This window comes from Typopeltis vanoorti, chromosome 12, assembly GCF_054136105.1.
Source record: "Typopeltis vanoorti isolate ZY-2024b chromosome 12, IOZ_Tvanoo_1.0, whole genome shotgun sequence".
NCBI classification, from domain to species: domain Eukaryota; kingdom Metazoa; phylum Arthropoda; class Arachnida; order Uropygi; family Thelyphonidae; genus Typopeltis; species Typopeltis vanoorti.
In genome coordinates, this window is record NC_143560.1 from 45953165 (window position 1) to 45976570 (window position 23406).

Below are 23406 nucleotides of genomic sequence, written 5' to 3' on the forward strand. Positions count from 1 at the left end.
GTATAGATTAGATTGAAGAGATATCATTTAGGAATAAGGAAAATGAATTTCTCCAGTTCTTGAGAGATAACTAAGGCAACATGAAGTGATCACCTATATTGTGGCTAGCCATATGCAGAGTTTTGTGAGGAAAGGATGTATGTGAAATTATAAGGCTGATTATTATGACAAGCTTAGGAGATAGCTTGGAGCTGTTGAATGGTAAGGAAATAAATGCTGCTTGGAAACTGACAAAGAAATACAGAGCAGCCTCAAAGTGTGAATGTACTCCGAAGACCAAAAGGCTGAATAAGATTGGTGTAGAATGGATGAATGAGGAGCTTAAGCATGAAATCTGGGAGAAGGTGGTGCTTAGGAGGCAGTACAAGATGGATAATGGTAATAATCATTTGCACAAAGAACAAGCCAGGAGAGTGACCCAGTTAGTTGTTGTTGTCGAGTCCATTGAAGAGCTTCTAGATATGACCGTGGATCTGTAGAACTGCTTTGGCAATCTGTTGAACTTTGGTGGAGTAGAGCTTTTCTCTAAGGTTATTGTCAATTTTCTGTAGAGCAGCAGCATTTGCTGGACAAGAATAAATATGGACAGGTGTTAGTTCAACTCCTGGACAGTTTTTGTATGTTTCATAGCTCCTACTACCGTCTGGCTAAATTTTCATGCCTTTAAAATGTTCTGTCCTTAGTCTGGTGATGATTGTGGTTATTTCTCTATTTTTATTAATTTCACTGATTCTACTTGATAGTTTATTTTATCAATCTTATTTTGGCAACAAAGTTAGCATAAGTTAGTGATATTGGGTGTAATTTCTGAGATAAGTATCTTTCTTCTTTGACTAGTCTGTCTGCTCTTTCATTGCCTTCAATATTTACACAGGTTGGAATCCATTGTAGTGCAGAGCTCTTATTTTTCAAATTTAAGGTTGTTAATAGTTCATGAATTTCCTGTGCGAGTTTTGTTTTTCCAGTTTTTAATGCCTCAAGTACAGATTTCGAGTTGCTGTAGATGGTTATTCCTTCTGTAATGTTTATTACTGGATTTGAGAGCTGTTTGTATGACTGTTAATTCACAAGTGAAGTTTGAAATTTATTTCAAACTTCATGATGTCTTAAATTTTTCAATTTTAAGGTTGTTAGTAGTTCATGAATTTCCTGTGTGAGTTTTGTTTTTCCATTTTTTTAATGCCTCAAGTGCAGATTTTGATTTTCTGTAGATGGTTATTCCTTCTGTAATGTTTATTACTGGATTTGAGAGCTGTTTATATGGCTGTTAATTCACAAGTGAAGTTTGAAGCTATTTTGCCAGCTGTGGTTTTGATTTGCATTTCCTCGCCTCCAGGTAGAGTTAGAAAAAATCCCTGAACCTCCTTAGTTGAGTGCTTCATCAGATGATCCATCAGTATAGGCAATGACATGGTTTGGATTATTAAAATCAGCTTTTCTCAAACTTTTCCTATGACGGAACACTTCACAAACACTAAAATGTTCACTGAACTTGGTTATTTTGTAATGTATTAATTAGTAATTAACCCCCCCAACCGGCCACGACGTCTATAGACGTTCAGCTAAATCTGGATACAAAGCTCTAACACCCATTGAATAACATTGATAAGAAGTACAATTTGGTGTCACTATTTCATCCACATCAGCCTGTAGGGAGGTTAATTGTTAATTTAGCTGATTTTTATTATTAATTAATAATTAATTAAACATAAACATTGCTAAATTAATTTGTGCTGATTTTCATTGACATATCCTATTCTGATCACCAAAAATTTATAATATCATTATAAGTACTTACGGATGGATGCAGACTTTTTCTCCTGTGTGCTGGTAGTTTTCCCCTCCTTTTGTACATCCTGGAGATCACTTTGTAGGCTGGTGGTGGATGACTCACTATTTGTTGCATCACAAACACCTTCAATAAGAGATTTCTTAATACAAAATTAAACAAAGTCCCTTGTCTCTTATTCATATTGAAATTTAAATCTGCAGGCCTACTTTAAAAAATCACGGCACTACGGTTTCGAAACTTTCACCCTACAATACGAACTTGCAATGAAAGTATTCAGGTATTACTAGATTTGAGAACCGGATACAGACTACCTTGATCTTCAATTTTAGTGGAAAAATTTTCTTTATGCTTCCTTGCTGATTGGTCATCACTAACATTTGCAACACAGATGTTATTTCATTCAGTTTTGAGAACAGAGGATATGCCACCCATTGTTGTAATCGGCTTGGAGGCAATTTTTATGATCGGCCATAAACAGTGGTATTCTCTTTTCCGATTATTGAAAGATTTGGATCTGTGAAAATTAACAATAATTCATGAATATTTCCATGTTTAAAAATATGCTGCTTGGTCACTGACGTTTGCTACACAGATGTCATTTCCTTCCTTCAGTTTTGAGAACAGAGGATACACTGCCCATTGTTATAATCCGCTTGCAGGCAATTTTTATGACAGGTCATAAATAGCAATATTCCCTTTCCCAAATGTTGAAAGGTTTCAATGTGTGAAAATTAATGATACACTGATGTTATTAGGCGTTCTGGGTCTGAGCTTTTTGACATATTCACGAATATTATTCTCCTCAGAATATTTTCACTATAAAATATTTATTCATGAAAAATGCTTAGAAAACTAAAATGACAAATTCCAGGAGAACTTCTCGTGGAACACATTTTGGGAAACCCTGATTTAAGTGATGTATAGTGTCAAGTCCTTTTCTTTTATTTTGTTGCTGTGAATCCTTTTTTGAACAACATTTGAGGAGATTTAAGTTTATCATTGTGTTTTTTGATAGAATATTGGAAAAGAATTGCTCTTTGCTTATTTCAGTGGATAGGTGCTCTAAGTCAATCTGTTTTCTAATTTCATGATCATATTGTAAAGTAGATAATCTCTTTAGTCTAGATTTTCTTGTCCAGGCATCGAAAGTCCTGAGTGAAATGTGATCCTGTTGTGGCTCCTGATTTTGTTAGCGAATTTAACTGTGGAGAGTTTTCTTCTGTCTTCTAGTATGTGAAGCCCACACTCCTGTTGAGCTTTTAAATTATTTGTGGATGAGACAGTACCTATGATAATTTTTGCTGCTCTTGATTGTACTATGTCAAGTTTTTCTTTCAAGCTAGTAGAAGCTGGAGCCCAGATTGATGAGGCATATTCCATAGTTTGAGTGTCTTCGGTTTTGCACACCCCACTTTGTTCCCCCCAAAGCCTTTTGATGATATTAACCTTTTTAGGAGCTTTATTGGATATATTTGTAATATGAGTTGTAAATCTAAGCTCAGTATCTAGGTTAGGCCCAAGTACTTTGGAGACTGTTTTTTCTATTTTGGTGTTATATATTTTAATTTGGGAGTTGTAATTTGATTGTGTCCTTTTTTTTCTATCGGTGGAGAAGATGCTCAGTTTTGTTTTTTCTGGGTTTATCTGTAGTTTAAGTTCCTTTGCCCATCTTTCTAAGCCTTTTATTGAACTATTTAGGACCTTTTTCAGATTGTTGAGGATTACTGCTTGTGTGCTAGATTGCTATATCATCTGCATGGCATGCTATTTTTGTGTCATTTATTATATGAGGATGGATATTGTTCATATAGATGAGAAATAGGAGTCGGCTTAAAACAGAACTTTGTGGGACTCCAGCCCAAGTTTGATGCATGTTGGAATAAATTCCATCAACTTTCATTTTTCTTCCTTTCATGAAATCTGAAATCCAAATTAATGCATTCCCCGTTATTCTAGTATTTATGCAATTTTTATTAACTTTTGTTTCCAGACACGATCATAGGCATCTGTTAGATCCAAGAATATTGCTGTTGTCGTCTTTGGTGGTTTTTCTTGAAAGCCATCTATGAATGATTGGCAAAGATAAAATAATTGATCTTCTGTACTGTGTTGAGACCTGTATGCAGTTTGGTAGAAGTTGATCTTATTATTTTCTGAGAGCCAATTCATAAGTCTGGTATGTATTATTCTTTTGTTTAGTTTACAGAGAGTGCTAGTCAAAGCTATTGGTTTGTAGCTGTTACAGTCACTAGGGTTTTTGTTAGGTTTTAGTAAGGGTATAATGACTGATGTTTTCCAGATTTTTGGTTGTTTACCTCCATTCCAGGAAGTGTTTAATATCTTCAGAATGGGCTATTTTTCTCATGTTGTTAATCTTATGTCCAAAGATCAATTCTGGGTGATTTGTCAGGGTGAATTTGACTAATTGCTGTTTCTAATTCTGTCATTGTGAGGTCCTGAGTAAAGATGTCTTCAGAAGGATAGGTTCTGGATTGTATTAGCAGTTGTTTTGAAGTTTTCCTGCACTTTTTGTCTTCTTTGTTGTATTGCAGCTTACTTTCATTAGAGTAATGTTTGGCTAGTAAATTTGCCATCTATTTGTTTGTTTCTGCTGTATTGGTCCTGAGGAGACTGTGTTTGAGGAGTGATCAGTATCTGGAAGTATTGTGTTCTTTAATAATCTGATGATGTTCCAGTGCTGTGAGTCTTTTCTTGGGTCTAGTCTATTGCAGAATTCTTCCCACTTAATAAGGTGTATGCAGTTAGAAATTTCATCTTCTGTGTTTTGAGTTAATTCTATTAACTTCTTTCTGTTGTCTTCTGTATTATTTTGTTTTAACTGTTCATTGATAATATCTCTTCCAGTGATCGTAGCACTGATATTGTGATCTTTCCAAAATGGAACCCAGTTGTTTTTCCTGAGACCTCTGGGAATTGGATTTTTTTCAGCTTTCTGTATGTTGTTAGTTAGTTCTAGTAGTTGCTGATCAAGTTCTTTACTAGTGGATGTGCCAGTGCAGTATGTTTGTAATAGTTGTGTGTATTTGGGCCAATTTGCTTTTCTGAAGTTCCAAGATCTCTTTGTCTGTGGTTTTTGGTCTAATTGCAAATTAATGGTTGTGAGAATAGGTCTATGATCACTAATGACATTCTTTAGTATTTTCCACTGGGTAAGACTCACAGTTGAGCATCTGTTCTGACTCAGTAAGAACAACAAAAGGGCAGTATGAGCAGAAATTGTCAAATCAGGCAAAGAAAACCCCAGAGAGTTTTTTTTAGATATATGTCAAGTAAAAGGAAGAATGATCATGGTAAGATGATGTTATTGGATGAAATGGTAAAATGGTAACTGCTGCAGAAGACATTTTTGAGATATTTGGTGATGATCAATTTATAAGGATGTTTCATCCTGATCAGGTTGGAATCATGAGGAACTTAAGTATAGAGAACATAGGGGAGGATGGCTTAATTATGAGTGAGCAGGAGATATTTGAAGAAATAAATAACCTTTATTTATTTCTTCAAATCCCATTGCCTTATTGACATAAGGCAATGGGATTTGATGCTATATCACTATGCATCTTAAGGGAATGTTCCAGGGAATTGGCAGTAGCATTGGCGTGCCTGTTTAACAAGAATCTTACAACAGCACAGGTTCCATGGGAGTGAAAAGGGAGTAAAATTGTTCCACTGCATAAAGGTGGTGATAAGGCTGTAGCCTCTAATTATAGGCCAATCTGTATATCTGGGATTGTGGTGAAGGTACTGGAGAGATTAGTGAGAATTAGGAGTAGGATACAGAAATGGATTCATAACAGCAGTATTGTCTGCATGGGTTAAAGTGAGATCATGTTTTACTAACTTACTTATGTATTATAACAAGGTGACAAATACCTTTGACAGGGGAGATGCATATACAGTGGTGTACTTGGATTTTGCAAAAGTTTTTGATAGACTGTCACACGAGACAAACTGTTAAATAAATCGAAACAGATGGGATTGGATAACATTCTTCTGAGTTGGATCAGTGCCTGGGCTGTCAGATAGAAAGTTGTATATGGGAGTGCAGTATTCGAATAGAGGAAGGTCACTAGTGGTGTCCCACAGGAGTCAGTTTTGGGACCATTGTTGTTCAGTTTGTATGGTAATGATATTGAGATGGGTTTAACTAGTGATATGCAGCTGTTTGCAGATGATACAAAATTGGGGAGAGCAATGCAGAATCAAGTGGATGTTATGACTGTACAGGAGGACCTGAATAGATTTCATGAATGGGCAGGTAGGTGGGACTGTCAGTTCCACTTATGTTGTAAAGTGTAAGTTTTTGAGATTTGGTAAGCAACGATGGGATGCAAAGTAAACACTTTAAAGGAAGTTGAGGAGATGAGAGATCTAAGAGTGATGGTTGACAAGACCTGAAATTCAAGTGACAGATTGCACAAGTTATGAAGAGTCACATTGGATAATGGGAATGATGCAGAGGACCCTGACATGCAGAAATAGAGAGGTTATGATGCCATTGTATAAGGCCTTAATCAGGCCTCATATGGATTATTGTGCACAGATCTGGTTGCCAGGTTTTCATGGTGACAATGATATGTTGGAAAGGTTCCAGAAAAGATTCACAAAGGTGGTCAGTGGTCTTTGGAATGTGGAGTATGAGGACAGATTGTGAGAATATTAGTTGCAAAGCCTTTTGAATAGGAGGAAGAAGGGTAATATGATAGAGACATATAAACTAGTAAGAGGTTGTTTTCAGATTGACATGAAAGAGATTTTTCATAGAATGGGAGTAGGGTTTAGAACAAGGGGCTATCATTGGAAACTGTGAGTATTTGAGCAGACGAGTGAGGAACAGGTTCTTTGCATGGAGATTGGTTTGTAAGGGAGAATGCATTACCTGAGTATGTTGTGAATGTAGATACATTGAATCAGTTTACGGCACAGTTGGATGAATCTCTGACTCCATCAGAGGAGGTCAGAGATATATAATAATAAAGACAACGAAATAGGCAGAAACCATCAAGTGGTGAACCTATAGAACAAGTAAAACATTTCAGCTGTTTATGCACAATTTTTCCTGAAGATAGAAAATTAGAATGAAAATAGACAACAGAATTAGTAAAACTGGTATGGAATGAGAAAGAAATTAGTCAAAACACTAAATTAGCTGTATTCAAGACAGTGTTCAAACAAATTTTAACTTATGGGTCTGAGAGCTGGGTTAGGAATAAAACACTTGATCAAAGCTTCTAAAACCAATTCAACTTTAGAAGCGGTTTGGGAATGAGAGAGGCTCTTTTCTTTTCTCAAATTTTATTCCAAAAATGTAGTGACCAAAACAAGTAAGTATTCAATTAAGAGGGAGATGTTAAATCCCATTTTATTTTATAGCCAGGTACGAAACTTGGGTCGAAATCCATCGACCTCTGTTCACTTAAAACTTAAAACCTTGATATTCCAGCTCTACCTACTCACTGATGAGACCTCAAAAAAGGTTGAAACCAGTCTGGGTAGTGACCTCTTCTCATAATGTAAAACAATATATATACATCTCTTAGGAGCTGAGTTTTATATTATGAGAGAATATTCAAGTTAATGACGGAGCTTGCTCCACCTTTGCATGGAGTTGCCCTAGTGTTGTACTATCCAAGTGATCATTTTCACTTGGTTCTGCCGATAGTTTTTCGGCATTGAAACTCTTTGGAGGTCAATGGATTTTGACCAGAGTTTCGTACCCGACTATAAAATAAAAATAAAATGGGATTTAACATCTCCCTCTTAATTAACAAATTCGCCGGTAAAATAGCCTTTTGGCTTATTATCTTTGTAAGTAAGTATTCATTTGCTTAATCTACTTCAAGAAGGCATTTGACGAAGTCCAGCATACTAAAATGATTGAATTAGATGGTAAAGACATCATCAAAAACTTATATTTTGAGTCAAAACGCATGTGTTCAAGTTGATGATATTATTACAGACTCCATTAACATCAAACAAGCAGCAGGGCAAGGATGCATGCTGTAGCCTCTCCTTTTTAACATATACTCAGAAGCCATATTTCAAAAAATCTTAAAAGGAAGAGAGGAATGGATTGATGTAAATCAGTAACATCCGATATGCTGATGACACAGATCTCCTGGTTGACAACATTCAGGATCTTCAAAATCTTCTCCAACTACTGAACGAAGAAGTGAAAAAATAGGATTAAGAATAAATATCACCAAAACTAAATTCATAGTCATAAGCAAGAAACCAATTCTTAATTCAGCACTTTCTTTAAACTGGAAAGAAATAGAAAGAGTGACAAAATTTAAATATTTCAGATGCTGGTTAAATGAAAAATACTATCCAGAAATGGAAATGGAAGTTAGAATTGAAATGGGAAAAAAATAGTTTCTCCTGATGAAATGAACATTGTGTCACCACAGTTTCAATTTAGAGCTTAGGGTATGCATGGTTAAATGCTATGTATGGTGCAGAAACTTTGACCTTGAAGTTTGACAACTTCAATTTAAAAAACACTTGAAGCCTTTGAAATGTAGTTATACATCTCAAATTGTTTTACGAATGTTAAAAATCCCATGGACAGCAAAAAACATCCATTCAAGAAGTACTGGAACAAATGGAGAAATCACGTGAACTTTTAGATATCATAAAAAGAAGAAAAACTGCATATCTTGGTCACTTACTTCATAATGAAAAATATAAGATACTTTGTTATTTCAAAGCCGAATGTAGAAACTATGAAAGTTTCGTGAGTTGACTAGAGAGCTTGCAGGAATACATTCCTCGGCATTCACAAATCGCCTTAGTGTGGACTACATAAAAGACAGAAGCTGCCAAAACGTCTTTTTATTTGCCTTTTATTAGTCCATTTTGATAAGGTTTCACTGGCCTGACAGCTGTTTTGAACTGGTTGGTTCTCTTCAGAGACCAGGCAGAAACCTTAAGAGATCAAAAACTCTTGTAGAGCTTTTAAGTAAATTTAAGTAACTTGAAATGTCAAAGAAATATATTTTTCATAAGCAAACTCTCGGTCTGTGCATAAAAGTAATTACTAAAATAAAGAGCCAAAAGGCCACCTCTGTCTGGTCTCTAAAGAGAACCAACTGGTTTGAAACAGCTGTCAGGCCAGTGAAACCTTATCAAAATGGACTAATAAAAGGTGAATATATAGATGCTTCAGCAGTGCCTATATCTTTTAAGTAGTCCACAATAAGGTGAATGCCATGGGATGTATTCCTGCCAGCTCTCTGGTGAACTGACAAAACTTGCATAATTTCTACATTCAGCTTTGAAATAATGCTTGATCTAATATCCACTTTGCTTATGTAATTTTGCATCGCTGAACTGGGGACCTTTTGGCTCTTTATTTTAGTAATAAGATACTTAAATTTCTCAAATTTTTTCAAATTTGAGGGACTCTAAGAGAGTGGCTGAGGATCACTCAAAATTTGCCAAGGTGGTTGCTGACCTCTGATAGGAGATGCCACTCAAAGAAGAAGATCAAAGACTGGGGACCTTAGATATGAGAGTTCTGAGAAAGATTAGTGGAGTTAACAAATTGCATCAGTGACAGGTATCATATATGAGGATATTAGAAAAGAATTTGACATTATTAGCATTCAAGAATGTGTTAGAGCTAATCTTGGGTGATAGGGTTACTTAAACAGAATAGGAGAATAAAGATTAGCAAAACAAATGTTCTCTGCCAGATTGGCAGGAAAATGACACCCAGAGAAAGACCAAGATATAGGTGGATTGATACAGTACAAAGTGTCTTAGACAATAGAAATATAAGATCTGATAAGGTTGGAGTCTTGACAAGTAACAGCCTGATTTGGAGGAAAATTGTGGATAGGAAGTTAGTAATGATGTAAATTTTTCATGTAGTACTATTATATCCTGTACACCCATGGCAGGAATTTGATGAATGATGATGAGACAATGAAAATAGGCAGAAGCATTGAAAATATCAACTTTTGAAAACATTGAAAATATGTATTCTGATGGAAAACCTATAGAATAAGTAAAACATTTCAGCTACTTTAGTGAAGTTGGTAAATTAAATATGGAAATAGACAACAGGATCAACAAAACTGGTTCAACAAAGTAGGAAGTCAGCTGAATAAATTTGTATGGAATAAGAGAGAAATTAGTTAAAAAACTAAATTAGCTGTATACAAGACAGTGTTCAAACCAGTTTTAACTTATGGATCTGAGAGCTGGATCAGAAGTAAAACACTTGACTAAAGACTAGAGACCGCAACTATGAGAGTTCTGAGAAAGATTAGAGGCATGAACAGATGGCATCAATGGCAATATCATATTAAAAACGAGGATATTAGAAAAGAACTTGACATTGTTAGCATCCAGGAATGTGTTAGCAGAGCAAATCTCAGGTGGTATGTTCACTTAAATGGAATGGGAGAGGAAAGATTAGCAAAACAAGTATTCTCTGCTAGGTTGGCAGGAAAAAGACCTAGAGGAAGACCAAGATATAAGTGGATTGATATGGTAAAAAGTGCCTTAGAACATAGAAATATAAGATCTGATAATGTTGAAGTCTTGACAGGTGACAGACTGATTTGGAGGAAAATTGTAAGTAGATAGTAATGATGTAAATCTTTCATGTAGTACTATTATATTCCGTACATCCCTTGAGGGTACATATCAGGAATTTGATGATGTTAAAGATTCTTAAAAGACTTGTATTCATTTAACAGTATAACATTATTTGCATAAGTAAACTTTGTGTCACTTACTTCCAGAAAATGAATAACTTATTATATTTGTCCTTCCAACAACTGTTGGAAGGGCTAAACAGTCCATGTCGAAGCAACTTAAAGGATATTTCTTTCTTTCTTAATCCTCTTCTTCTACCTTTTCATGGTGTCGAGTTTTTTTATTCTTGCAACTGCAACCTTCTCAAGGATAAGATGGTTGGCCCTGTGCCTCCCAACATGTTCTGTGTCTGTAGATGCATGGTTTAACAGGGCCGGTTTGACTGTTCTAGGGAACGAAAAACTCGAATTTCCAGGTGATTCCCCCCCCCCCTTCCACACACACACACACACACACCTCTGTATGAGACTGGCTAACTTACCTTTCATCAAAACAGACCAGATAGTTTTCTCACGTTACTGACGGGAATCGAAGCCAGGTCTTTCCGACCAAATGGCTTTATCTATAATGACTGAGCTATGGAGGCTGAACTTAAAGGATATAATATTTATAAATTCTTTCTGTTTATTATCCAGTTAAAAAAAAGAAAAAAGATACAGCACTTACAGAAATTTAAAAGAAAATAAGGATTTAATCAAACTTTATTATAGTATTAATTTGGAAAGCCAATTTAGCAGGTTGGTTATGATAATGTCAAGGAATTGATTGTTTAATCATTATACTTTATAGTTTAGTCATTGACTTAACTAGCCAATAAAGCTAGTTATCATACTGTGAACAAATATTACTGTAAAATATGAAAACCAGTAAGCCATTGAAGGAAATAAGAAGAGAGGAATATAAACAAGTACCCTGTCAAACCCAAATGTAAGAATTGTATAACACTCAAATACTTCCTGTGTCTCCTCTAGGAATTTTTCTCTTACAAGTGGAACAGTTTCTGAACACAAAAGAAATTTTAGTGTTTCTTTGTTTGATGGACAAAGGTAATCTTGGCTTGCCAGGTGTGGAAAGATACTGTGAAGCCTTTCAATTTTCTTGGGTAGATACTAAAGGTACTACCATTCTAAATGTAATTTTTTTCCAACACACCAGTGTGATATAACATATAGGCTCAAGATCAAAAAGTGCCTCTGTTCTGCTGCAATACGTAATTTGAGCTATAAAGAAAAATAACACTCTTTTCTGTGATGATTATTATAAACTCAGGTCTGGCCTCTCTTGATTAGGGTGCACCCATTTGACATGTTTTCAAGTTATGCGACTTGACATACTTTCAAGTGACATAACTAATCAAAAATTGAGTGTCGTTTTTTTCATTAGTGTGTAAAAGAGGTTATTTTTTACCAGGAATTATACAGATCAAGATATAAAAGGTAGTACATATAATATGCATGGCTTGGAAAGAAGTCAACAAATGTTATATATAGTGTGGGGAACAAACAGCCATGGCACTCACCTTAATAGCATCTAGGGATCTCCTTTCCCTGTGATAACTGCAGCAGTCCTACAGGACATATTTCCACAAGTGTACAATAACAAATAATGGAAATTTTGGGCCATTCTTGTTAGGCACGTAATGAGATCCTGGACTGTTGTAGGGTAGACATCCCTTGACCTCGTCCGATGCTCCAGTTCATCCCATTTATGTTCAATAGGGTTGAGATTGGGGCTCTGTGGAGGCCATTTAAGTGTGGTGACATTCATGTCCACAAACCATGCTGTTGCAGCAGCAGTCTTATGACATAGTGCATTGTCTTGCTGAATAGAAGTTCCACTAAAATTAGGAAGCATTGCATTGTCTAGAATGTTCATATACCTCTCAGAGTTCGGTGTTTGTGGCACCACAAACAGTGGTTGTTTGAGGAAAAACAGGACCATACCATCACACCTCCAAGTTTCATGGTTGAAGTTGAACATCTCTTACCATTCTGGTAAGAGATGTTCACCAGGTGTCTGTCACACCCACACCCATCCATCTGCTCAGTAAAAAGTGTAGCATGATTCATCACCCCATAACATAGTTCTCTAAGCTTCCACATCCCACTGTACACACTCTTTGCACCACTTAAGATGCCGCTGCATGTTGGTTCAGGTAATGTTGAGCTTACATATTGCATCCTACCATGGAAATCCATGTCATAAGCCTCGATTCTGAATGTTTTTGTTCAGATACATGTTCCAGTCAGTGCCCTGAACTCTGCATTCAACAATGTGAAAACTGCCATTTGACCAATGAGTAGCAGTTTTTACATATTATCTTTCATAGCACCCTATGGTCATGTTTGATGAGTGTGGTTGGTTGTCCACTGCAGGTAGCACTTGCAGTTGACTCCTTGTGCTTCCTTCTTGGTATGGCATCACTGTTGACCTGGGATGGGGCAATTTGTCAACAGTTTGCCTGAACATATAGGCCTGCAACATGCCATCTTATCATAATGGCCCTTTTAAACTCCATCAGTTCCCTTCTTGCAGCCGTTTCACCTGGACACAGTTGCACTGACTTGGGAACATCGTATTCCTCCAAATTATACTTGTTATAAATACGTGACTAGTTACATAGCACGATGCACCTTGCCCATAGGGGTATCTGTTGGCTTCTTTCCAATCAGTGTATCTTAGACTAGATCAAATGTTTGTAGTGTAACACTCAGTTTCTAAATTATATTACACAAATTAGAGCCGACCTGGTTGGCCGAGTAGTTAGCATATTCGCTCTCCAGCCAAAAGCCTGTGGGTTCGAATCCCACCAAAGGCATGGATGTCTGTGATTGTCCTACTAACGGTCTACCGTATGCACTGCTGTAACTTGTGTCCTAACGCAGTATGACCTCTGATGTCTTTGTGCCATAAAAATCAATAACAACAACACAAATTAGATTTAAAAGAGACCTGGCTTTGATTCTTCTTATGAAGTAATCTTTATATTTACTCCAACTGAAGGTGAGTCAGCCATTTCATATAGAGGTAATGGTGTTTTTTCTCTCACAAAGATAAACCTGCCAATTGTATAATTGTTGCAATTAACATACAGAGTACTGTATAGTGTGTGTGTGTGTGTAAATGGCTGCTAATCATATAACGTTGTCAGTGTATTGTGCACGTGTCTTCCTGTGATGAGTCCTGAAACTCCATGATGTCATGTTATAATATCATCTTCATCAGTTTTTTAGACAATTAACTGTTGCAGTTACTTGGCAACTGCACATAGGTAAACTGTGCTCTGCTGATTATTATAAAAGACTGTTGTAAAACTATCCTTTAAGAAATTGACAGAAAACATTAAGGCTACATAATGAAGACATTGCAGATAAAGAAATACCTATTTAGAAGAAAGTTTGATTTTTCAGTTGGAAGTGAGATGGTATGAAAGTAGAATCCTTTATAAGGAAACATTTGTTTATATGGAGAAATTAAAACAAAACTAATTGCTTGATGTGATAGCAAAAAAGAATATGCCATAAAAATCAAATGAATAAGAAGCTTGAACTTTTTTGATTTTCAAACAGTAGTTCACACTGATTGATAATCCTGTGATTCATTGATTGCAGTTTATTTTCTCATTCTACTTTAATATTGACAATCCTTTTCTAAATCTGAGGAAGTTAGTGGATGGGTTTCATGAATTTTATATGCAGACCAGGCATCAGTAGCTATTTACTCTAAATTCTTTCTGCTACATTGCAAAGGAAATTACCCATAATTTGTGGTGGGGGATGTTAGAATTCTCCATTTAATTGAAAGGGAGTAAGAAGTTAACATACCAGTTTTCCATTAAAAACAAACTAAATATTATATGTGAACTAACTTTTTTATTTAGATTGTTGTAAAAGTGCAAATGGTCAAAAAGCTTTCACTTACTGAAATAGCTCCTGGATTGGTGCATGTAATTTATGCAGCATCCCTTCAAGATAACGGACAGTTTGTCAAGCAGAAAATTAATTTCCAGCATGACTAGATAAAATGGGGGATTATTATTATAGCAGATAATGTGTTGGCTTCAATATTATTTAATAAATAACATAAAATGGATATACTTTTCGTATATATTTTTATTAGTATAAAATTTTTGCCCTAGTATCAAAGGCATCTTCAGTATGACTTTCAAATTAAACAAGAACAGAAATTAGTATATCCAATAATGACACATGTGAACGGCATATACATGATGTAGAGCATTATGGTTTAATCATATTAAGGTTCCATTAAAAATAATTTTAACAAGATTCTGTCTGTCTTTCTCTCTCTCAATTCTGGAAAATTTGTGAAGAACTATGTCCCATAAGAGGGATATTTAAGTCCATTATTTCTATTTAGAATTGGTTGATGCAGCAAGGTCTCACAACTCTCTTTGTATAAATGTTCCAAGACTTTTTGACTTTTATGAAGAACCTCAATTTTCTTCGAAAGAACCCTGTGTCTGGTGGTGATTGCATCCTCCACCAGTCCCTATTGCTCTGGCTCGTGGAATTTAACATAGTCTAAATGTTCATAATGACACATGGTTGCAGATCTACCTGTTTTGCCAAAACATAATACAATAATCTACACTGTCAAGAAATTTGATATGTTTCAGGGTGGTCCAAAGGCAGACATTTATCTTTACTGAGGCTAGAAAAGTAGATATCTTGTTGATAAGACAGAAAGACACTTGTAAGTCATGGATCTAAGTAGTTGGCTATACCTTCTGAGATGCCTTTAACATATGGAATGGTGACATGGTAGATATTATTTAAAATATTGCGGTTTTCAATCTAGCTACAAGATTTTAGGGAATAAAATTTGATCTTCCATTTTAAGATTCAATAGCTGTTTGTAATTATTCTGTAAAATCTTTGATGATAGCTAAGTGAAAAAGTGTTTAAACATTTGCAGAAGCTGTATAAAAGCTAATTTGTTTTGTTCTGAGCAGCTACTAACCAGTTCAAAAATTATTTTCATGTGAAATAATGTGATATTAAACAATATAGAATTTTGATTACTGATGTTATCGCTTTCTGCCATTTTGGGCTAATTTTATAAGATTTTGATATAGTTAATAAATTTCTATATCACGAAAGAAATAGCTCTCTATTATTCTCACATCTTTGTGCATTACTGTTTATATTGGTTATTGGTGGCCTAAGGTTGTCTCCCTGATTTATTGATAAGAGCAGAGTGTATTACAAATAGACATAAAAATGGAGAAAAAAATACCAACAGTGTGATATTTAAATGAGTGAAGAAAAAAGAAAAAAAAATTCAGTGATAATATCTGTTATATGTGCTTGTAGGGAGTTTTTATTTCAAATACCTAGGATTAAAAAAAAGTGGATTTATTATAAAGAAATGTGTTATGAATGCTGTGAATGTTAAGAAGTATTTTAATATAAAAATAGTATTTTAAAAAAGGGAGAGTTCACTTGTTGGAAACTAGATTCAGAATATTGTACTATATCACTGGAGAAAAGAGAAGCAGTTCAAAAGCAAAGGCTAAATTTTACAGATTGAACATCCAATTCTAAAGAAAAAGTATGGACTCAAGGAATCATGCTAAAATTGTCTGCATAGATTAAAAAAAAACAAAACTGGTGGACTCCAAAAGTTAAAAATGCATCCAGGAAAATAATAAATCATACTGAAAATTTAGTACCTTGAATAATATGAAGAAGAAGATACAAAAAGCTATGTTACTTGCAAAAGTAACTAAACAAAAGTCATGAAGGTGGAAAATGTTCTGATAACTACTAAGGGGGAGGTGGCAAAAATAATTTTTTAAAAATGACAGTGATAGAAAAAAGGAAAGTAAGTCTGTTATAGATATTTGAAGAAATTATTAAACTTATTAATTATTAAAATAAACAATCAGCAATAAAAATAGAATGTAGGGAGACAATTTAGGTATCCACTTGGTAATCAGTTAGTTGATTAGCAAGTGGATACCTAATTAGTTAGTTCTTGGTTGTGGATATCAGTTAGTTGTTTATAATATACTATTTAGTAAGTCTGTTATAGATATTTGAAGAAATTATTAAACTTATTAATTATTAAAATAAACAATCAGCAATAAAAATAGAATGTAGGGAGTCAATTTAGGTATCCACTTTTAGTTAGTTCTTGGTTGTGGATATCAGTTAGTTGTTTATAATATACTATTTAGTATATTATATCAAACATCCAATACTAGAATTTCATATTTTCATGATCTAGTACATACAATATGTTTGAATATGTGAGTTTAAGAAGGCATGAACCAAACCTTTAAGATAATAATGTCGTCTGTAGTCACTAGTGAGTGTGTTTGTGCATTTGCTGTTAACTGCAATCAATATATGCTATATCTTAGAGATTACAGTACTATATTTGATTGATTGTCATTTTTTGATGTTTATTCTTTATTTATCTATTGATATTTAGAATATAAGCAAATCAGCAGTGCTTTGGAAAAGTGTTACTACTGTCTCAATAGTCCACATAGGAAAAAACATCTTATTGTTACTGTTGGATTGAAGGTGAGTGTATGTATGCAGCATGCCATGATCAAACATAATTCCATTAAAAGAAAGAATAATAAATATCTATCATTGTTTTATAGCAAAGTTTCAAAATTTACTATGAATATATTCTATGAGAATATTATATTCATAGCTATAAGAATATAACATTTAGCATGCAAGTTGCCTTCAATAAACACTTAAAACATTATGAAATCTGTCCAGAAGATATATCTGCCTTATATGAGTGCTTTTGATTAACAGTTTTTCCTAGTCTGATAACGCCAAGATGTGGTTCTAATAGGAGGGGATTCTCCACAACTCTGTCAGTATCAGTGATGCTGTTTAGTTGGAAAGACCTGGGTTTGAATCCTGTCTAGTATGCAGAGTCTTTATAAAGGTTTTTCAACTGAAGATCAGTTAGCCAGTGTCATATTAAGGTGGCAAGGTTTTTCATCCTACAAAGCAACCAGAACACCACACACAACTAACAAACATAATACACTGATCTTATTATCCTTAATTTGGTTGTAGTTCCAATAATAACAGTATCCACATTCTCATGAGAGATTAGGCAGGATGTTCTGTTCGTGCCTTATACCTCTTCTCTATGTATTTTCATAGGCAGTATTCTGCTCGTACTGATCATCATCATTCTTCCACATCCTTCTAGATGACTATAGAAGACTATAAGAACACAAAACACCTGTTGGTAAACTTCCATTTACCATTCAGCTTTAAATCTGTGAAGAAAGAAAAGTTGTTTCTAACTTCTCTTCTTCCTTTTTTCATTCTGTGTACTTCAGTTGTTTTCGAATAGCTTTCCTTACATTGTCTTCTTCAAAGACTGTAACTTCCAGCTGCTCAATAAATACAGGGTGGCCATAAATTAACTTTCACTCTTTGGAGGTATCTGTAGCTAAAACTAATACATGGAATGAGACCAGAGACTTTCAAAGGCATGGGGAGATGAATTCTGCAAAAAAAATATTTAGTACCAAAAGTCGACGATAGGGGAAATTTTGGTGCTGGTGGAGCCAAAAGCAGTCAGATATTTGCAGTAAATGCAGGTAAAAAGGATTATGCAAATTTTACTGTGCGTGCATGACAGCAGTGCCACCAATTCCACTTAAAAAGGGATTGGGAACGTTCAGTCAGTTATTCGAATGACTGACGAATTGTGCTCAATACATCCTACCTTACCTCAGCGTGCTTTACTTGTTAAGTTATTTTACCTTAAACAGTGCAATGCTGTAGCAGCCCTTTGGGAATTTAGAAGGCTTCATAACCTGCGTACAAGTCCTATGTCAGCTGTAGCACTGAGAGCTATGATTAAGAAGTTTGAAGAAACTGGATCACCAGGAGTTAGACCTGGCAGAGGACAGAAAGCAGTGCAAGAAGAGACAGTGACAGACATTGCTGCTGCGGTGTTTGATAACACCGGGACCAGTATTGGTCCAAGCTCTCGTGCCATAGCTCGCAAATGTGACGTGGCTTATGGTACAGTCTGGAAAATCTTACGGAAAATGCTTCATTTCTGTCCGTATAAGTTCAGTTATGTGCAAGCACTAACTACCACAGATTATGATATGCGCATGACCTTTGCGCTAATGTTTCTTGCCTGATTCTGATGAATAAAACATTATTTCCTGTGAGTTCAATCACTGCATTAATTTTTGTGTCTCTCGCAAGTTGTTGTTTTAGTTGAATTATTATGATTCTTATTATCATTGTAACGCGCCACATATCCAGCTGGAATGAGTGATGCAGCTGTCGCTTACACCATTGAAATGTTATTATTCCATTTTATCTGCCTTTAATGTAATATCCGAAATGTTATTATTAATATTCTTGTTTTTGGCTCTGCCAGCGCCAAAATTTTCCCTATCAACGACTTTTGGTACTTTTTTTTTTTCATGGAAATCATCTCCCCATGCCTTCAAGTCTCAATATAAAATTTGGTCTCATTCTGTTTATTGGTTTTAGCTACAGATGCCTCCAAAGAAGGAAAGTTGTTTTATGGCCACCCTATACATTAATAGATTCTTGCTTTTCCTAATCTCTTGCCTAAACACTCACACATAAGCATGGTACTAATGTGCCATATGTGTGTGTGTGTGTAAGCAGCAGATTTTGTAACCTTTTGCATGTATTAAGAAAGAAACCTGTTAAGTAAATAATTTAAATAAAGTAAAAACCAACTTGACTACTAATGGATATAACTAATTGATACCATCTCTCATCCAGCATGAGTTCTTTGCGAGAGTATAGTCACCATCCATAAACCAGTTTGAAAACTGTCTTGTTTTTCTGCCATCCACCAAGAATAAATTACTACCTCTTTTATTGCTTGGTATCTATCAAGTGTTTTGTTCATGTTGTTATTTTTGACAGTTGACTATTCTGCTTAAATTAGAATCCAAAAAAAAAAAAAAAAAAAACAGGACTTCATCAGATTTCTGGAATCTAATTACAAATCTGAGTAAAAGTCTGGCCTTGTTACCAAGTCACAGTTCTTTGAAATTAAACTAAGATTTTGCACTCCAGTCAACTTAAATTTTGTCTGTTCCTTGAAGCATGTGAAAGTGCAACATTGTCTGAATCTAACCAATGTGACTTCCGATGAAAGGTGGTTTACTTATGATACATTAGTACCATGAGCAAACTAAGGATTTTTCGTATTATTTTGTTATTATGATAATCACAAACATCTCTATCCATGATGGGATTTGAACCCATAACTTCGTGATGGTAATCACTCTCTGTTAATCAGGCTAACAAAAGCCAGTAATTATGATTAACTTTGTATTTGAATTGCAAAAGGTAACCAGTTTCCCTTTTATCTCTAATAGTGTAGTATTCTAGTGACTCAACTGTGACTGAGTCAACAGGATACATGTCTCTCCTTGTCACTCGTGTTGTAAATTTGATCATCTTATCTTCTCTCCCTTATGATGTTTTTGTAGCAAGGAAGAAATAAATAGAATTTAATAAGTTCAGTTTTTCTGTACATGTATTGACCATTATCAGGGAGACCTGGTTGACAGAAAATTATATAGTTACAGGAATAGAATGTAAGGGATACTGTGTTTTCAGAGAGGATACCAGGAATATGACAGGAGGATGGGTATTACTGTGATTGCTTAAGAACTTGAACAGAAAAATAGAAGTTAAGGAGGATTTGAGATCTTGGAGATGGTTCATTTGAGACTATATTGTGTGAGACAGAGACTAATTAGAACGAAATATATTGTTGGTTTCTGAATGGAATGAAATGAATGGAATCATTGATAATACTGGATTTCAGGAAACTAATGATACTAGAGATTTGGGACAATGGTGGACAGAGATTTGAAGTTCAGAGGGCATATTGCAAAAGGGATTTCTTGAATGTTGACACTGACAAGTAAAATTAGGGATGTTATTATCCCTCTTTGTCAGGCTGTGATTTGGCTACATCGTGACTACTGTTGTCCCTGATTTCATCATCTGTTCCTTGGGAATCAGAAGGTGGTGGGGAGGATACAGTGACAAGTGACCAAGCTTTGACTGGTATGTGGAATTCTTCTTATGAGAACAGATTGAAGGTATGTGGGTTTGCACACACCTTCAAGTGCTTTAGTAACTAATACATTTTTATCATGTAGAAAAGAGGGGACATGATAGACATTTTTGAGTTACTAAAGTAATTCCATAAGAACGACACAAATGAAATTTTCCAATTCGTTACAGTAGGGAGAGAAGAAGAGGATCATTCCCTGGAAATTGTGTAAGAGTGAGTGCAGACTAGTTTTTTTTTTTTTTTTTTTTTGCTTGGAGAGTGGTAAATGAGTGGAATGGATTGCCAGAAGTAATTGTGAGCACTCCAACAGTGAATAAATTTAAGGAGAGGTGTGGCTGGTATTGTGTGAATAATGGTCAGCATGGATCTTTCCTGGTGAATCTTTTTGATTCTGTAGAGATACCCATATAATAATAATTATAAGTATTATTAACAGTGTAGTACATCTACTGTACATGTTTCTTTAAAAACCCTAGTTACTGTTCACCTATAACATGAACAAACTCTTAGCAGTTTACATATTAGCCAGAATTTGCAAGTATTCAGTTAGTTCATAAAAGCAGTGTTCAGAGAAAGCAGTCACCCCCAAACAAAATTTTTCTAATGGGTAACCATATGGTGAATATGTATATGGAATCCTTTGAAAATGATTGACAAATACTATGTGGCTACATTATGCAGGTAATATTCTCACTCCACCCAGGAGCTAAAAAGAAACTTAATTAATTCAATGCTTACTTCAACAGCTTAAATCCTAAAATATGCTTTTCACTAGACATTGAAGAAAACAAAACACATTCCTTGAGATACTAATTTTAATTGCTAAGCAGATTAACTTTAGTTTACACACCACACACACACACACACACACACACACACACACACACACACACACACACACACAATCTGCACTAGTTGATATTTATGTTTCACTTCTTACCATTATCCTCCCTAAAAATGAAGTATCATGAAAACCTTTAAAGACCGACTGTGTGCCATATCTAGTGATGACATCAAGAAAGAATGAGAAGCAGCTCATTTAAGAGATGTTCAGGTAATGAATGGCTACATTATTAATTAATAAAATCCTGAAGAGAGAAATTGTATCAACTGCAACAATCCACCTATATCTTAGTCTTCCTCTAGGTCTTTTTTCTGCCATATAGCATCAAAACATTCACTTTGCTAAGTGTTTAAGTGACCACACCACCTGAGATTTACTCTGCTTACTCATTCTTGAAACATGTGGGAAGGCTTATGTGTTCATCATACATGTTGATTAATTTTAACTATAGATGAGAACACAGACTGATAAGATAACTATTTATTAGCTTATTGCTGATTATTTGCTGGTATTCTATCCAGCATCTTCAGAGAACAAAAACAGTTTGTCACAGTACACGAGACAACCACAATCCGATATGACAATGGGACTGATTTGAACAATTGTAACATACAACTCAAAGATTAAAGTCCTAAATTAGGTGCCATCTATGTTATAGTGTGTGTGTGTGTGGGGGGGGGGGGAACAGAGAGAGAGAGAAATCAGGTATTAATTTGGTCTTAAGATGATTGTCTCCCAAATCTTTGGCAAATTTATATAGCATACTTGTTGAAGTTTGGAGTATGTATCAAGGCTTCTGTTGATTCCAAGAATAACCTTTCTGACTTATAAAGGCTTCTGTGCAGCACTTGTTTTTTTTTCCAGTCAATCTTGTGTGCAGGGGGTATCTAAAGCATTGTCTGCTATACCTGACATGCAATGGTGCCAGATGTATTTTTTATGTTCATTGAGGCAGATGTCCACAGTTTTTCCCTGTCTGTCCATAGTAAGCTCGATCACACAAACAAGGCACTTTATAGACTCCTGGATTGATAAAGGAGAGATTCTGTCCTTGGGTGAACACATGAGAGTTGCCAATTTTACATATGGTTTAAATGCTGTGCATTAGTTGATGTTTATTAAGCACTCTAGATATCTTTTCAGATGTGCCTTTAATGTATGGGATGATGACAGTTTTGTTGTAGTCTTCTGTGGTAGACAGTGGGAGTGGGGGGGGGGGGGGTCTGGGGAGCATTTAGTATTTTGTCTATCTTATGGGGATTAGATCCATTGGCCAAGAAGGTATGACATAACTCGCTGAACTCACTCGCTTATCACAATTACTAATCTATTGTTATTTAAACAGAATGGCAGAAGAAAGATTAGCAAAACAAGTGTTCTTTGCAGATTGGAAGGAAAAAGACTCAGAGGAAGACCAAGATCTAGGTGGATTGATACAGTAAAAAGTGCCTTAAAAGATTGCATTACAATTATTAACCACCTGAGATTAGCTCTACTAACACATTTTTCAATGCTAATAATGCCAGATGTTTTCCTAATATTCTCATTTTTAATCTGATACTGCCATTTTCTACTTTCCTAATATCCATTTTTAATGTGATACTGCCATTGATGTCATCTGTTCATTCCACTAATCTTTCTCACAACTCTCGTATGTGTGATCTCATGTCTTTGATAAAGTATTTCTAACCCAGCTCTCAGATCCATAAGTTAAAATTAGTTTGAATATTATCTTGTATGCAGCTAATTTAGTATTTTAACTAACTTCTTTCTTATTCCATATAAATTTATTCAGCTGACTTCCTATCATACCAGCTTTACTAATTCTGTTGTTTATTTCCATATTTAATTTACTATCTTCACTAAAAAGTTTGCTTAAATAGCTGAAATGTTTTACTTGTTTTATAGGTTGACTATTAAGGATACAGTTGATGTTTTCAATGTTTCTGCCCATTTTCATATGAAAATTGTCTACTGTCTAAAATTTAAATTTTAAATGGTTTGACTCTCACTACAACAAACCATTATAACAACCTTACTCATGATC

At 35.0% G+C, this 23406-nt stretch overlaps 1 protein-coding gene across 5 annotated transcripts in view; it reads left to right on the top strand.

The window, feature by feature from the left end:
- The window catches only part of LOC150100748 (pre-mRNA splicing factor CWF19L2), a 277753-nt gene that overhangs the window by 144138 nt on the left and 110209 nt on the right, over positions 1-23406 (top strand). For all 5 annotated transcript variants that reach the window (XM_090402132.1, XM_090402130.1, XM_090402133.1 and 2 more), the window contains exon 11: positions 16877-16971. In XM_090402132.1, the coding sequence (XP_090258258.1) occupies positions 16877-16971 (95 nt within the window). The remainder of the gene's footprint in view (positions 1-16876; positions 16972-23406) is intronic.